The sequence below is a fragment of the Meleagris gallopavo genome, chromosome 1 (assembly GCF_905368555.1).
Source record: "Meleagris gallopavo chromosome 1, MGAL_WU_HG_1.1, whole genome shotgun sequence".
Taxonomy (NCBI): Eukaryota; Metazoa; Chordata; class Aves; order Galliformes; family Phasianidae; genus Meleagris; species Meleagris gallopavo.
In genome coordinates this window covers 180,173,848-180,186,892 of record NC_139404.1, presented here as the reverse complement: position 1 = coordinate 180,186,892, position 13,045 = coordinate 180,173,848, and the positions used below count along the sequence as shown (strand labels likewise).

At 40.4% G+C, this 13,045-nt stretch overlaps 1 protein-coding gene across 1 annotated transcript; it reads right to left on the bottom strand.

The window, feature by feature from the left end:
• Nucleotides 1-3,731: 3,731 nt before the first annotated feature.
• LOC100544485 (stromelysin-1-like) lies at nt 3,732-10,365 on the bottom strand. Its single transcript, XM_010729014.4, has 10 exons — nt 10,172-10,365; nt 9,775-10,019; nt 9,170-9,318; nt 8,943-9,074; nt 7,923-8,084; nt 7,137-7,347; nt 5,853-5,986; nt 5,162-5,321; nt 4,262-4,365; nt 3,732-4,069 (listed from the first exon to the last, which is right to left on the bottom strand). Exons 1-10 carry the CDS (start codon nt 10,274-10,276, stop codon nt 3,969-3,971), a joined length of 1,503 nt encoding a protein of 500 aa, XP_010727316.1. The 5' UTR covers nt 10,277-10,365; the 3' UTR covers nt 3,732-3,968.
• Between the last annotated feature and the right edge of the window lie 2,680 nt (nt 10,366-13,045).

The window sequence follows — 13,045 nt, the reverse complement described above, 5'->3', positions numbered from 1 at the left end:
CTTACTCTTTACCATTTCCCACAAGAGATCAATCACCAAATCAAACATCTTTCAATTATCTAGAATAGGTCTTATGAAAAAAATTCCACACCAATCTCCTTTGAGATTTTTTTGAGTCTTTTGAGGAGACTTCATCCAGAAGTATTACAACATATAAAGAAAATCATGTGTTCTGGCTTAAAGAAGTGAGGACAATCTTTCAAGATTGGCCCCTTTTTCCCCTCTTTCAGAGTTGGTTTTCTGCTTAGGATGGTTCTAATCTGCCTCAGCCCTGATGTTGAGCAGTGCTTACCTCCTGCCTAGCTCTGCTGCAAACCCTGTGCTGTCTCAAAAATAACATATTTCTGGAAAAAGATAAATGTGAGACCAGCTTCTGCTTTTTTATTATTTTTATATTACAGTCACCTGTTTTTATCACAGTAATGTTGATTCACCAGCAGAACTCCTCTTGTCACGGTCAGCTTTCACACAGGTCAACTTCCTGTCCAGTGCTGAGTCAGGGCCTCCTTACTGCATAGTTCATCTTCATTTTCTCCATGATTGTAACAGTGCTGTCTGTATGTGAGTGGAGACTTGCTTTATATGGAAAACCTGCCCAGGAAGATCTCAAATCTTAGCCACAGAGAACAGCATTAGACAGATATTTCCATAATCTCCTTTGCAACCATAACAACAATGTTGAAAATCAAACTTCCTCAAGAAGAGGAAAAGCAGTTCTGCCGTGGGAAGATCCTTGTCACAACATCTCCAAAGACTTCTGTATGAAAGAGTCTTTTCCCTTCCCGAAAAGCAACATATGACGGCTACTGCTGGTAACACTAAACCAATCCACCAGCTGTAGACTAAGTCCCTGTGAGAGAACTGCCTGATGTCTGGGACTGGAGCCCACTGCTTTGCTGTAGCATTTACCACTTGTTCTTGTGACATTTTTGTGTCAGCATGCACCGTTATTAGCTCATTCACCTAATACTGTTTAAGAGCCTTATAAAGTTGCCACTAAAGTCATTAAGATATTTTTGCATTTTTGATGTGCAATAGGTTGTGTCTGGGATGACAGTTGTACAGTCAAGAATTTGAGAAATGATGTTTCTGTGCATCTCTATTTTTACATGCCTGTTCTCAGACTCAGAGAAAGTCCATACACTTAAAAAATTCTTACTGAAATTGTATTTATGAGCAAATTTCGTATGCTTTATTAATGCTCTTAATTCTAGTAACCATTTATGAGTTATAAAGAAATCATAGCAATGAGAAAGTTCCACTTGCTCAGTAAATGCCAACAGGCAGTTTCGGTGCTCCTGTTTCCAAAACAATTGGAGTTACTTATTATTATATCATTTTCCAGGAATTTTCTTGCTTTGCTCAATTCAATTTTTTTTTCGCCAAAATTTAGGACATTGAGAAAGCAAAAATACAGATGGAAAATCCACGGTTAACACTACTGACCAGCTCCTCTGTAAGGGTAGAATTAATTCCTTGTCTTCTTCCATTTGTAGTCTTGATCAGGTGAACAAACAGAGAATTTTCTGGATTACATTTACAGCAAAGTAACTACCATTCATTTTTCAGATGCAAGCAGTTTAAGCTAACTAGCACCTGGGGGTGAGGCCAGTATTTTACTTTCAGTTAGCTGTCTTGTTGATGTGCTAACTCAGTACCAGTCTTATCTTAAAGCGTTTTCTATATGTTATATGCATTATACATATATAATGGTAACGGTGAGTCAACACTATCAGTGCTCTGTCCCACCATTGCCGACGTGTTCTTTTGGTTTCTCTTTCATCGCTTTCAGTACTCAGCCAACAAACAGGGCAAAGCCTGGTTCCTTGGGCATGCAAGTAGGTGTCTCATTAGGATATCAAAGTGTGTAGGCACTTTCAAAATGAAAGGCAGTGCACAAGAAGCAACCATGAGAGCTCAACTTCACCCTGGAGGCACCTGATGTCCTTGGACAGAAGTTTCTTCTGTACAGGCTGTGTACACAGCACAAGCATTTGAAGAAGGTAATGAGAGATGTCGAGGCAACACCAGCTGCACTGTATTTCTGCCCTCCCTGGGTTCCTGCCAGGTGAGCTCACCCACTTGTCAGCTAATGACTTCACTCTGGTGCACCGCAGCCTTTGTGGCAATGCTGAGCCAGTCAGTCCCTAATAGGCTTTTAAAGCAGGCTGAGATTAACAGCTCAGTTTCTCCCCTGGCTTAGTTTATTGTCCTGTTTCAGCACTGCTCAGTTAGCATTACACATTGCTCACACAGGGAGCAGAACATGGCAGATAAGAGATTTTGAACAGCAAGAACTGGAAGACTGTCCTCGTCAGCCATTCCCATTCACTCCTGCTGCCTTTGCCAGTGCTGTGAGAGAAAAAGGAACAGTTCAGAAGAGCTGACTTCCTCACACAATCACACGATCAGATCAGTGTTATAGAAGATGAGATCAAATCCCTTCAAGAGGAAGATGAATATCAGCCAAGCTTTCTTACAGTCAAACAGGTATTCTAGCCACTGAGATATCACTCAGTAGTAATGTGTATATATTATTATATGCTCAGCTATATAACTGAGGCCTTTAGCATGGCTCCACTACTGTGCTGAGGCCTATTGTGCGCCAGGGATGTCTTTCTTCAGCAAGCTGGATTTTCACAGTTCTCAATCAATGATGCAGAGGAATCAGGCTGACCTGATTGCTCTTTACACAGCGCAGACTCAGGACAAGAGGGGAAAATGGCATAACTGCACTGGCTTCTTGCTGGCTGATTGAATAGCCCAGTACCTTACTAGTTTGGACTAGCAGAGGGAGGGTTATGACTCTCTGTTAACTCTGAGAAGTAGATAAATTTGCAGTCTGACTTGACTATTTCACTTGTATATACACTGCAAATTGATCATAGTACATGTTCATGGATGTTAGTGCATTTGCTGAGGGAATGCATGTTGTGACATGATGGACTGCATAGTGGAGGAAACTACAAGGAGGTTCATGCTGAACCCAAACAAGAGGAGGAAGTGTGTGTGCTTTTGTTTGTGCCTTACTGCTCTTTCTCCAGAGGAGTCATCTGCAGTGGTTACATGAAAATCCTGTTTTTTGTCTAACTTCACTATTTTGCTATGGGAAGTGGTTATTGCAGTGTTCCTGTCCAGCACTCGGAGCATAGCACATGGTCACAACTCAGCAGGAATAATCCCCTTGCTCCCTAGCGATTACCCCGTGACAATATTACCATCGCTTCTCGTCCTGTCTGCAGGCTGTCTCTATCCCCAAACTTGTTACCCAGCTCTACTCTCCAGTTACTTTAATCCTGCCATACCAACCTCTTAGCTCTGCCCACCCCAAAGCGACACAAAAGCATGTGTCTTCTTAATTCATTGTCAAGTTCCCTTCCAAAATTAGGGATCCATCTGCATTCCTGCCCTCTTCATTCATGCTCTGAGATCAAGTTAAATGAGGACATAGCAACCAGAATCCTTACCAATGCTGCTGTTTGGATTCTCCTTCTGTAGGATCTCTTTCTACTTCTTCTGTCCCCCCACAACTTTCCTTTCCCCAGTCTGTCTCTCAGATCATTTCTCATTGTGCCCCAAAACAGCCCAGCAGCTTCAGATTCTCTTTAACTTCCCTGCTACAGACACTGAGCACTTCTGAAAATGGCAGTGGGATCCTGGCTCTGTCCTTGTGTGCACTTATCCTGGGAGTATTGTCACCAGAGAAATGAACCAGAACACAAGCGCTACTATTCTCCAGCAAAATACTTTTTTATTACTCAAAAGTAGTTTGATTAATAAATACTTGGAAAAATAAATTAAAACTGTACATTAAGTTTTACATTATTAAAATTTTAAATTAGGTTCTTCAAAGACCGTAATTGCAGACTCAAATGCACAGTAACAGCTGAGTGATATTGGTTAAAGCCAAGGAACATGAGAAAAACATTTTTGGAGCAAATGCAAACTTGCATTATCGTTTGAGATTTCTAGCAATCAAACCAGCTGTTGCTCTTCATTTTACGGACAAGTTTCTTGTTCTTGATGTCAACCTCATACTGGTTGGATCCATGGAAAAAGTAAAAATGTCCTGGAATTAGAAGGACAAAGTAATAGCAAATTAGTATTTAATTTTTGTTTACTTATTGATCCGTAATTTCTATTTTCCTGGATGATTAAAAAAACATTTCATATCCATATATATTTGAAACATACATATATTTTTTTTGTTTGCATCAGTTGATGGTCTATTCTGTTTTTACTTCCATTTTTATTTACTTACCATTTTTCTGAAAGGCAGCATCAACAGTATGACCAATCCCTTGGAAGTCAGCTGCTATTTTTCTTGGATATCCTCTTTCCATTGATTGGGTATTTTCATCAAAACTGCATAAAGAAATTAATGAAAAGAAGAAAGAGTGTAATATTTAATGGTAAAACCAGGTGAAGTTTTTACTAAAGAAGCCTACTCTTACGAAGAATTAATCACTGTCATGAGCAAGGCTGTTTTCAGAGCATCAGACTATGTTCAACTCTATTCCCCGAGTTTGATAACAAGGCTGGTCAGTGTTCATACTGAGTAATAAGCTTAACTCTTTATTCAAATTGATTAATTCACTTCGACAGTATCCAACTAAAGAACTGACTTCATGATTGGATGTAAATTTTGGTGTAACAGGATAATATTTTCCCAGTTATATTATTAGAGTAATATTACTGCTTCACTGAACTGTTTCTTTAAAAATTCAATATTTTGATCTCCTTTCATAGCTTTCTTGATAGATCCTTTACTTACAAATTTCAGAGAGTGCATCTGCCCCTTACGAGATCCTGAGTGAAAGAAATGATGTCAAAGCCTACTCACATTGGCTTTTTGTACTAAATTTTGTACTAATTTCATGTAATTAAAACTGTACATCAAATAATTTCATGTAATAATGCTTTTTAACAGATAAATAGTGCTTGTTTGCTTGTGTGACTGACAACAGTGAATTGATGTCTACTTCATCTTTGCAAACTTTTTGCTATAAAAGATATGAATAATTGCCTTTGATTTTGGCATTATATTGGCTAAAAAGAATGACAAGAGGCCACAAATTTACTATACAAATTCTTATGTAGTTTGATTTTTAAAAAACAACTGTCTTGATTATCTGCTGCACAAGAGAGGAATTAGCCTTACCTCCAGTACTTGTTGCCTACAAAGATATAGGTTTTCTTGGTATTTTGATCATGAACAGCAGCATCTATTTTCTTAACGGTTCTGGGAAAGCCCAGGTTCTGAATAGGCTTGGGGAAACCTGGCTCTATTCTGTAGCCACTGACAGCCCAGTACTGGTTGTCTGTCAAGAAAAACAGAAAATATTAGTAGGGATCACTGAAGAAGCTGAACTTTTCATCAAAGCCCCAGAATTTCCCATCAAAGTTTTCTGAGCAATTAAGTAACACATATATCTAGTTGAGAAGGTGTCCCTTTAGAACAAACACAACTTTGAATTATTCAGGTACTGGATGTTGGACTTTTCATTTTTAACACTCATTATGATATTATAACACATAATGGCTAAAGTTCAGCATATTTTTTAGGTGTATTGGGCACCTTTAAAAATATATTTAAATAGCAGTGTGGGTAATGAGTTTTGTCTCAGTTCTGATCTCTCTTAGTAGCAAGAGTAATATCGTATTGCAAAGGGCTGCTGGGATGACATTAATAGCGTTTAGAAAGTGAAAATGGGTTTAAATAGTAAGAATATATGTTGTTATTATTATATTACTTCCATTATTATCTTATAACATGCACATATACAGGCTACTAGTACTACAGCAACCTTATTAATTCATAAAAAGGACAGAAGGAAATGTAAGAGAAATACCTTTAAAAAAGATCACTCGATCCTTCTTGTCAATCTCATAAGCGGCGTCAAAGCCAGCTGCCAGTGATGGCCAGAATGTGGAGATGGTATCATGCTCGATTTGTGAGAAGTAGGGACTTTTGCGCCAGACATAGCTGATAGAAACAAAATCAGCAGTGTTTCATAGTTCATATTTCTCTATGAGATCAGTGGCACAGAATTAGATTTAAAATGCTACTGTCTGGATGCTGAAGCCAGTTCTCACTACTGGGCAATGCTATCACCCCTTCTGGGATGGATTGCTTCACTCAGCCCTGCTCTCTCAGACATGTCCCCTTTACTACTAGTTACTCTGGTATCACAGAATGGTTGAATGAAGGAATCTCTGGAGGTGATCTTGTACAAGATCTTTGCTCAAACAGTGCTACTTAAAGCTGCTTGTGCTACAATTACTTCACCAAGACTCCAATGGCTTGCCCATCAACACATGATGCCTGTAGTAATGCTGATGACTACAGCTTTGTCTTCACTGTGTACCACATGGGCTGGCACAGCTCTGTTCTTAATTTCAGTTTGGTTACTAAGATTCACTAAACATCCTTGGAAAATACATTAAAATTCAAAGTAGAGAGGAATTCTTCCTTCCTCTCCTTCCCTAGAATGTTTTTAAGCTGCAATTCTTCATCACATGCTTTAGAAGATGAATCAGACCCACTTCATCAAAGGAAATTTATTCAATTGAAACACAGTCACCAACCCAAGAAGTGAATAAAACCCAAGGCCTGACATGCTGTCCCCTTTCTCCAGAGTGGAAGCACGCTGCCAACCCTCTGTTACAGCGCTCAGTGTCAGAACATACAGAAACAGCAGGGCCATCTAATGGCAGGGACTCTCTATGAGCAGTGCTGGGCACTAGTTCACTGTGTACCCCTTGGTTAGAGTACTGCCAAAAGACACCAGTAGCACTTCCCACAGCTCCATGACCCACACCTGGACTGATGTGATGAGGAAAGTGCTGTGTATGAACTAGCTGCAGGCTGAGGAGTGATGCTGAGATTATTCAGCCTTGCACAACTGTAACAGTGATGATGGATGATGGCTTGCCACAGTTTACTCACCTGTCAGTAAACCGTGTTACTCACCCAACTCTTGCTGGACTAGTAAAAATTTGCAAAGCTGTCTTAATACTTCCAGAAAGAAATATTTTCCCTTGTAACCAAAGGAAGATAAATTCCTTGAAATGAACATTGTATTCTATCTTTGTGAGCCTCAGAAGCAGGTGCTGGTAGAAATGAAATCACTTACCTGCCTTTGAAGAACAGAATTTCCCCACGGAGAGTAGTGATAGCATCAAAAGTCAAATGAGGGTCACAGTCTTCTGGTCTTTTTGTGGGTGCCATTTCTGTTGGTTCTTCCCGGGGTGACATTTGAGTTGGTTCTTCCATAGGTGGCATTTCAGTTGTTTCTTGTGGGAGAAATGCTTTTGTTGGAAATGCAGGAGATTCCCTTGGGGGTCCTTTGGAAACAGAGAAGTGTGAAATTGGATGGTGGAATAGAGTTTTGCATTGCAGAGCTTAAGAGTGTACCCTACTGAGCCTAATGTACAGGTGAGTTTATAACTCAGCTAGTAAGCTAATGCCAGTGGAAATTGGGCGATTTAAGTTGGCTGTCTCTGTTGATAACCGTTATAATATTTTCTTGCATGGTTTTTCTTTGACAAGTTATTTCTAGCTCAAACTGCATTTGCTCAGGGATTAATGTAGAGCAAAACCAATTTTCAAATAGCAGTCGTGCATATGAACATCCTTTTATGGATGGTAAGAGAATTAATACAGTCTGTAACTTCTTCCTCTGGTAGCTTTAAAGAAAGCTTAAACATTTTGTTTTACTGGCATGGACACAGCCCACAGATTTCATGTTGCAAATATTGTCTTTTAGCCACAAAGAGATGGAGAGATTTGCACAAAATGTAGTCAGGAAATTAAATCTCAATATTCTTCCTGAAGTAAAAATAAGTACTTTTTAGCTGTTGAGTAAAATATATTGTAAATGCTTTTCCACTGGCCAACAAAAATTATACTTTTTGCTTACCATAGAGGGCCTGAATGCCATTGATATCATCCTGATGAAGCCTGTAATTTCTTGTATCCTTGGCCATATATATGGGATACATCAAGGCACCAAAGACATTGGAATGACCAAGACCCAGTGAGTGGCCCAACTCATGAGCAGCAACAAGGAATAAATTGTACCCTAAAAAAAAAAATCCAGCACAGAGAACAAACAGTAAACAAAATTTCTTCTTGACAGTGGGATGCACATTCTAACTTCTCATTATATATTATTCATGGTATTAATAAAACGGGAAATTTTAACTGTCCCAGTTAAGAGGTTCTCTAAAATCTTGGAAAAGAAATGTTTCCAGTTATAAATGTTTGTTGCTCACAGGGGAGCCAGTTGAGGAACATTGCTTGCTCATGCTGCAGAAATTTTCCTGCCAACAAAGAATCAAGGATTCTTTAATGTTAACAAAGACTGAAAGTTGGATGAGAATGTTTTAATAATCATTTTAATCGTATTTTTAGGCATTATAAGTAGCATGGAATTCAGTTGGTGACTACTGCAGGAAGGCTGGTAGCACTGGTAGCATGTGAGCTCCGATATCACCCCTGAACACTGCTGGACACCAGAAAATCTCAAAATTATGCTTACCAACAAATTCATGACCCTTTTATTTCTTTGCAGAATTTAAAAGTTTAAATAATTTTATTAAAAAAAAAAAAGAGAGAGAGCTCACTATTAAAAATTTTAAGATCATTTCTGATAGCCAAAATTCCCTGCTTTACAATGACATGTTTACCCATTTGCTATTTCATGTTAATCTCATTTCCTTCACTGGAGCTGCAGTTGCAGTGTATGAATTAACTTCTGAGAACTATCATGTCTGCAGCATAGATAAGAATATGCACAGTTATTTTACTAAGTTACTCTGACATCTTACATCTCAGAAAATGTGGGAATTTCTGCCATAGTACCTTTTACTTCACAGTGTCTTCAAGACAAATGCTACTTAATAAAAAACAAGCAATGCAATTTTTTAAGGTAACTTGCCACTATAGGTGGTAAACTTGGTCCAGTTTTCATCTTCATCAAAGTGGGCATCTCCTCCTATCCCTCTGCTGGGGGGGTAGGCATGAGCCAGCGTTCCTCCTGGACCATCGAAGGAGTAGAAATCACCATGAACTAAAATAAAGAAGTAAAAACAAGTGAAACTTTCTATCAGCTCGGCAAGAAAAAGTGACAATTAATTATCATTCCCCAGCAAGGGAGTCCCTTACATCCAGAAGCAAAGGAGATCATTATATCTGCATCACCACTGTATAGCCTGTTGAACCTCAAAGGGGTGACGCTGCTCCAGAGCTGGAAGGCTTTTGCAATTGCTTCGTCCACATCAGCTTGCAGCATGTCAGGGGTGTAGTTCAAAATCCTGTAAAACAAGACAGAAGGAATTAAAAGCAATCAGAACTGTGTCTAGGGCACATAGTACTGAGGTCAAATATTTTAAGCACTGATTGTTATTATTTATATGTTGGGTTGTTTATTTTCCAGTTATATGCTTATGTAATAGGAGAAGATTTCAAAGTTTTCTTTCAGACCTTTCAGAAATCCCAACAGTTACTCTCAGTTGTATCCCTCCTATCCACTAATTAAATTATTTAGTATGCTCTTAAGAAACCAATGTAGGCTCCTATTCTGGTCTCTTTTATTAGTATTTGGAAGTCTAATGCAAAAGACACAAATGCTCCCCACGTTCTTGGCCCTGCCACCCTGAGTGAGGTTCTTGCGAGAATGCAGGAGTAAATAGTAAAGAACATGCTGGCATTACATCTGCCTGGCAGACACAGAACTGATGTGCAGGGAAACATGCTTTAATGTATGTTACCGATATGTCACATCTTCCTTCTTCCATCTAGGGTTCTGTGGGAAGGTGCTGTATGAGCGGACATCTGGTATGCCACATCTGGGCTGCTTCATCATGTCCATCGTCTTACGGTTCAGCTCTCCGGTCACCTCCAGCCCAAAGAACGCCTGCATTTCTCGGATTTTGTCAGCCATGTGAGCGAGATTTGTTGATTTAAATAAAGAGCTTTTATCTTCTTTAAAATCATAAAAGTTTTCCAGATATTTCTGTTAGGAAGGAAATATAACAGTTTAGAGCAAAAATATTTCTTTTCAAAGGCAAAGAGTTGTTAGTGAAATATTCTGCATCACTAACACAGCATCATTATATTCATTTTTTCTCAGTAAATTGTTTTCTACATTTTGTCTATAGAATTTACCTGAGCAAAATGCATATCTTCATTTTCAGTTTCTGGAGCCACTGGCAAAGCATAAGAGCATGAAATACACAGTAAGCCCAGGAAAGCAAGCATCTTCATTTCCATTTCTGCCTCTCTGTCCTTGGACAGAGCCCTCTCAAGAAGATCTCTCAACCACTTCTTCTGTCCAAGGCTCACTGGTGCTTCTCTATTTATATCATTTGCTTGCTTGCTAAAGTCAACAGCTGCATGACTCAGTTAATAACATCCTCTGATTTCCCACAGAAACACAGAAAACAAATTTCATTTTAGAAGCAGGCTAACACATGACCGTTTACCTTCCCTGAAAACCCATGATTTTGCAATCGTATTACCGGACAGTATTCTTTTTTCCCATTCATTCCTAAGCTGGACCAGTATGTTAAGCCTGCAAGTATCTATCTCTATAACTGATCACCTGGATAAAAGTTACCTCGTTTTTCAGAGGTGCTGAAGGGACCTGGTCTTTGTGAGGGACACCAGTGTGTGATTCCTTGGGGCACCTGACAGGAAACCTACAGAAAACAGCCTTCACCTTTCTCAGTGTGGGACCTGTGCAGTACCTGAGCACCTCAGGAATGAACCTCTCTCTTTAGCCTGATAATTATAGTGATATAGTCAGTAATACAAATGATCCATTTATTTTCACTTCTTGAGCAGCCCTAGCACTCCAGCGCAGTAACAGAACCATCATCTGTGCTGCTGCCTGGCCCATGGAATCACAGATTTATGGCTGCCTTCTTTTTCTCCCGTATTCACCCCTGTAAACCCACACATCACGATGTAAAGGTCTCAGTAAAGCAGCCCATCTGGGTCTATGCAGAACATCAGCCAACGGTATTCTCACACCACAGAAGAAATGGTGGAAATTGCCCTAGAGACTGCCTGGGGGTATGGAGTCTTCAAAAAAAAAAAAAAAGTAATGTATCTCCAAAATTTAGTGGAAGGTGACAATGATTTTAGTTATAGATTTCAAGTTCTCAGATTTGCTGGAAGTTTTACTTTTTTTCTCAATTCTTTTTCTGAAGGTGGTGCATTACACTTCATACAGATGCTGCAGAACAGCCATCACACAGCGACTTCTTTCTCACTGTCTTTTGAAGCAAAAGTCCCGTGTGTTGACTTAGTGCCTAAATGTAAGTTCAAAAGGAGAAAACTGACCTAAAAATAATCTGCTTGGTTTTGATCATGAGAAAAAGAAGGTTAAAAAAGCCCACTTTTCCAGCAAAAGCAAATTTATTGTAAAGTTCAAAAAACAACCCTGGCACCACAGCAGCTGAGCTCTGCAGTCTGTGAGGTGGCCTGGGGAGAGGGCATGGCCTCCTTCCAAAGGCAACTGGAGCTGAACTGATGGGCTGGAGAAGGTTGCACTGCATGCCTGACAGAGGTCACAGCCCTGAACCACTGAGCCAAGGCACCGATGTTTGTGTCTGAGGCTGTGGTGGGATGAGGGCGGCTCTGCCAAGAGCTCACCGCTGTTGTAAAGGTGTGCTCCTGCTCCTCCCATCCTGGCTAGCATTCTTGCTTTTTCCCCGTGCCCTCTAGTATCAAATGAACCCTTGGGGCAACTGGTTCAAAGGGCTGAAGCCACAAAAAAGTACCCCACAAAAATGAATTGTAATTGTTTTCTTTTGGTTCCCTATGGCATGAGCAGAGCACCAGTACAAAGGGGGGGTGGGACAGCACAGATGGGAATGGGGACGCAGGGAGTCAGCCAGGCGTGAAGATGGGATGCTGGACCCTCTCCTTTTGGCAGCAACAAGGTAAACATTTGTCTCAGTTTGTCGTGGGAGAGCACCCCAAACTGCATTTGTAGCATGCAGTGTTTGTATTTCTGAAAAGAAATTCAGATGTGTAGCATTAACATTTTAAATACAATGTTTGTATCTCTTTGTACCTAGCAGCAGTTAGCATATGGAAGTCGTCCTCTTCGATTACAGCTGCATGTTTTGTCAACATTCTGCTTGCTGCACCCGAGAGATCTGAGATGAAGCAGTTAGATGTAGCAAACCCAATTGGCAAACCTTTTAGCAAGCCCTCTCTAATATTTAACAAACTATTTTTTCTTGCTGACTTTTGCAGAGCTGCCGATAGGTAGATTTGCTACAGCTCTCTGTAGCTGTTGTGCTGTTTCCATGCTTGAGCTGACATTTTTGGAGAGGCAGTTGAGCGCCAGGGAAGGGCTGGCTGTTGCCTTCCCAGTGCATTTGGCAGCACAAGTGGGGAAAATTCACAGTGAGGCATCCTGCATGACTGAGGCGTGTGAGCAAGCCTTTGCTTTTCCCCTGCGTGCAGATCCAGGAAAGGACTTGCCTTCTTTGTGCTGGCCCCAAAGACCTTTGTAGCTTTTAGGGTTCAAATGAAGAAGAGCTCTTTAGGTACCACAGAATGTGAGTAGGAACTGTTTTCTGGCTTTAATCAAAGGCTTAGTATGCTTGACAATCACATGGCCAGTGGACATGGGGGAAATACATCAACAAAGGCACATCTGTGATTTATATGGGTTGATCAGAACAGAAGAAATGACTTCCCATAGTGTTTTCTGCCCTGCATGGGTTCTTGAGATCCCAGAAGCACTTTACTCTTGACAAGGCTGAGCAAGTCAGTGCCTTTTTCATGCCCTGGCCCTACAGGTAAAACCCAATGAGACACGGATCTTGCCCTCTGCCCTGAGAGGCAGCTTCTTTTTGTGAGCTTGGAGGTGGCTGTTGGCCACTGACTGCCCTGGAGATCACTCAGTGGTGATGCTTACACAGCAGCAAAGCAGCCAGGATGAATTCGGGAACACTGCTCATTTCTTCCCTCACCCCATCTGCTCTCAGACTCATACATCCCCTATCACCAGCGCGTGCCTTA